The 2,225-nt window shown below is 61.1% G+C and overlaps 1 protein-coding gene across 1 annotated transcript; it reads right to left on the bottom strand.

Moving 5' to 3' along the window:
- Positions 1 to 438: 438 nt before the first annotated feature.
- On the bottom strand, positions 439 to 681 carry RAX2 (retina and anterior neural fold homeobox 2; the record flags this gene model as incomplete). Its single annotated transcript, XM_009083196.1, has 1 exon — positions 439 to 681. A coding segment is annotated over exon 1 (243 nt), but the record flags the coding sequence as incomplete, so codon positions are not given.
- Positions 682 to 2,225: the final 1,544 nt, after the last annotated feature.

The following is a 2,225-nucleotide window of genomic DNA, read 5'->3' as shown; positions in this document are numbered from 1 at the left end:
AGCAACCACTTCCACAAGGGGCAAAATATCTCTAAAACCACCTCCCTGCCCAAACAGCCTCTGGTCCGTGGGCCGAACTGGGACCTCACAGGCTGTACTGGGACATTATGGGCTGAACTGGGACCTCACAGGCTGTACTGGGACCCCGTGAGGGACTTCATGGGCTGAACCGGGATTGGTTGTACTGGGACCTCATGGGCTGTACTGGGACCTCACGGGCCGAACAGGGAGCCCATAGGGGAGCAAAATTCAGCCATCAACCCCTTCCCTAGCTTTGGCAGGAGCAGCCAGTTCTGCAGAGCTGCAATGGGGAAACTGAGGCACAGAGGTGGCAGTGGTGGAACTAAGAGCAAAGCAGAGCTCTCCAGCTGTGGGATGTCCCTCTGCCACCGCCCTGGGGACAAGCCCAGGGTACTGGGCCCAGCGGTGCCCTCCTACCTGCACGCGGACCTCCGGCAGGTTGACCTTCATGGCCAGCTCCTCGCGGCTGTAGACGTCGGGGTAGTGGGATTTCTCGAAGGCGCGCTCCAGCTCGTGCAGCTGGTACGTGGTGAAGGTGGTGCGGTTCCGCCGGTGCTTCTTCTTGGGCTGCTCCTCCTCGGCGGCGGCCGGGGGGGGGCCCTCGCCGTCCCCCGGCTTCCGCAGCTCGCCCAGCTCCCCCTCGCACTTATTCAGGAACATGGTGGCACCTGCCAGGGGACCACGGGGGTTAGGGGGGTATGGAACCCCCCGGGGATCCATGGATGGATGGACAAGGGGACGGAGGGATGGGTGGACGGGGTGACCCCGGGAACAGGTTACGCAAAGGCGTAATCCTCTCTGCCGCGGCGTTATCCCAGGGCTGTGGTGTCCCAGGGAATGATCCATGGTGCTGAGGATTGACCCATGGTGCTGGGTACTGACCCATGGACCTGGGGACTGACCCGGTGTCCCAGGGACTGACCCATGGTGCTGGGGACTGACCCATGGACCTGAGGAGTGACCCATGGACCTGAGGAGTGACCCAGTGTACCAGGGACTGACCCATGGACCTGGGGAGTGACCCATGGACCTGGGGACGGACCCATGGACCTGGGGACTGGCCCAGCATCCCAGGGACTGACCCATGGTGCTGGGGACTGACCCATGGTCCCAGAGACTGACCCAGATACCCCATCCCTGGCTCTGCTCTCAGACACCACAAGGCCAATGAATCCACCAGTGCTGAGAGGCAAATTTGCCCTGCAGTGGAGGATTTTATGGAAACACAGCCACTGAGAGCCAACCCAACCTTGCCCTGCCTTAGCCTGGAGGGGACCAAGCCTGGGTTGATCCCTCCTTCCATCCCAGCTCCTCCAGCCCCTGTTCCCTAGGGAGCTCCAGCCCTGAAGAGCTGGAGGACCAGCAGAGCCGGAGTGACCCGGCACCGTCCCCCGGCTAATAACCGTTTTGGTGACGCTTATAAGCGTTTCCAACCCTCACAACGTTTCATCTTTAAGCTTTTTATCCGGCATCTGAAATCTTCCTGCAGTATTTGCTGGGGATTAAGGGTCCCTTTCCACCGTGAGGATGGCAGCAGATATGGAAATGGGGCAGAAAGCTTTAATCCTGGGGCAAGGGAAGGTGCTGCCTTTCCCAAACCCCCCAGCAAGGACCTCCTGATGCCCCCGTGGGAGTGGGGAGGGAAAAGGGGAGTCGGTTGGTGCTGGGAGGGAGCAAATGGGGTGCAGGCAGTGGTGGGTGTTGTGTGGTGCTGAGGGGTGTGTGGGGTGTGGTGAGTGCCCCTGTGAGCAGCACGTCTGCAGTGGGTGTGTGTCTGTGTGTGCACTGGGATGGGAATTGGGGCAGGAGTGGGGGGCTTGGGGTGCATGCTGCAAGGGGCAGGAGTGGGAGGGCACGTGTGGTGGGCTGGGCATGGCTTGGAATGTGAGGGGTGTGTGGTGTGTGTGCAGGGAGGTTTGAGCCACATGCCACCCTGTGCAGTGCCAGGGTACCGTGCTGGGGTGCAGTGCACGCAGCACACACAGCACAGGGTCTGTGCCTGCAGCAGGCAGGGAGGGCACAGAGTGAGTGTGCACAGTGTGTGTGTGCAGCATATGTGCCCTGGCACGGTGCCTGTGTGTGCAGTGCACGTGGCACATACAGCAGAGGCACGTGCAGAGCCTGTAGCACACACCACGAGGTGCATGTGTGTAGCATGTACCATGTCTGTGTGTAGCATGTGCCATGTCTGTGTGCAGAGCGTG

Source organism: Acanthisitta chloris, unplaced genomic scaffold, assembly GCF_000695815.1.
Source record: "Acanthisitta chloris isolate BGI_N310 unplaced genomic scaffold, ASM69581v1 scaffold42909, whole genome shotgun sequence".
Lineage (NCBI taxonomy): Eukaryota > Metazoa > Chordata > Aves > Passeriformes > Acanthisittidae > Acanthisitta > Acanthisitta chloris.
Note: the sequence above shows the minus strand (reverse complement) of the source record. Positions and strands in the feature narration are given on the sequence as shown.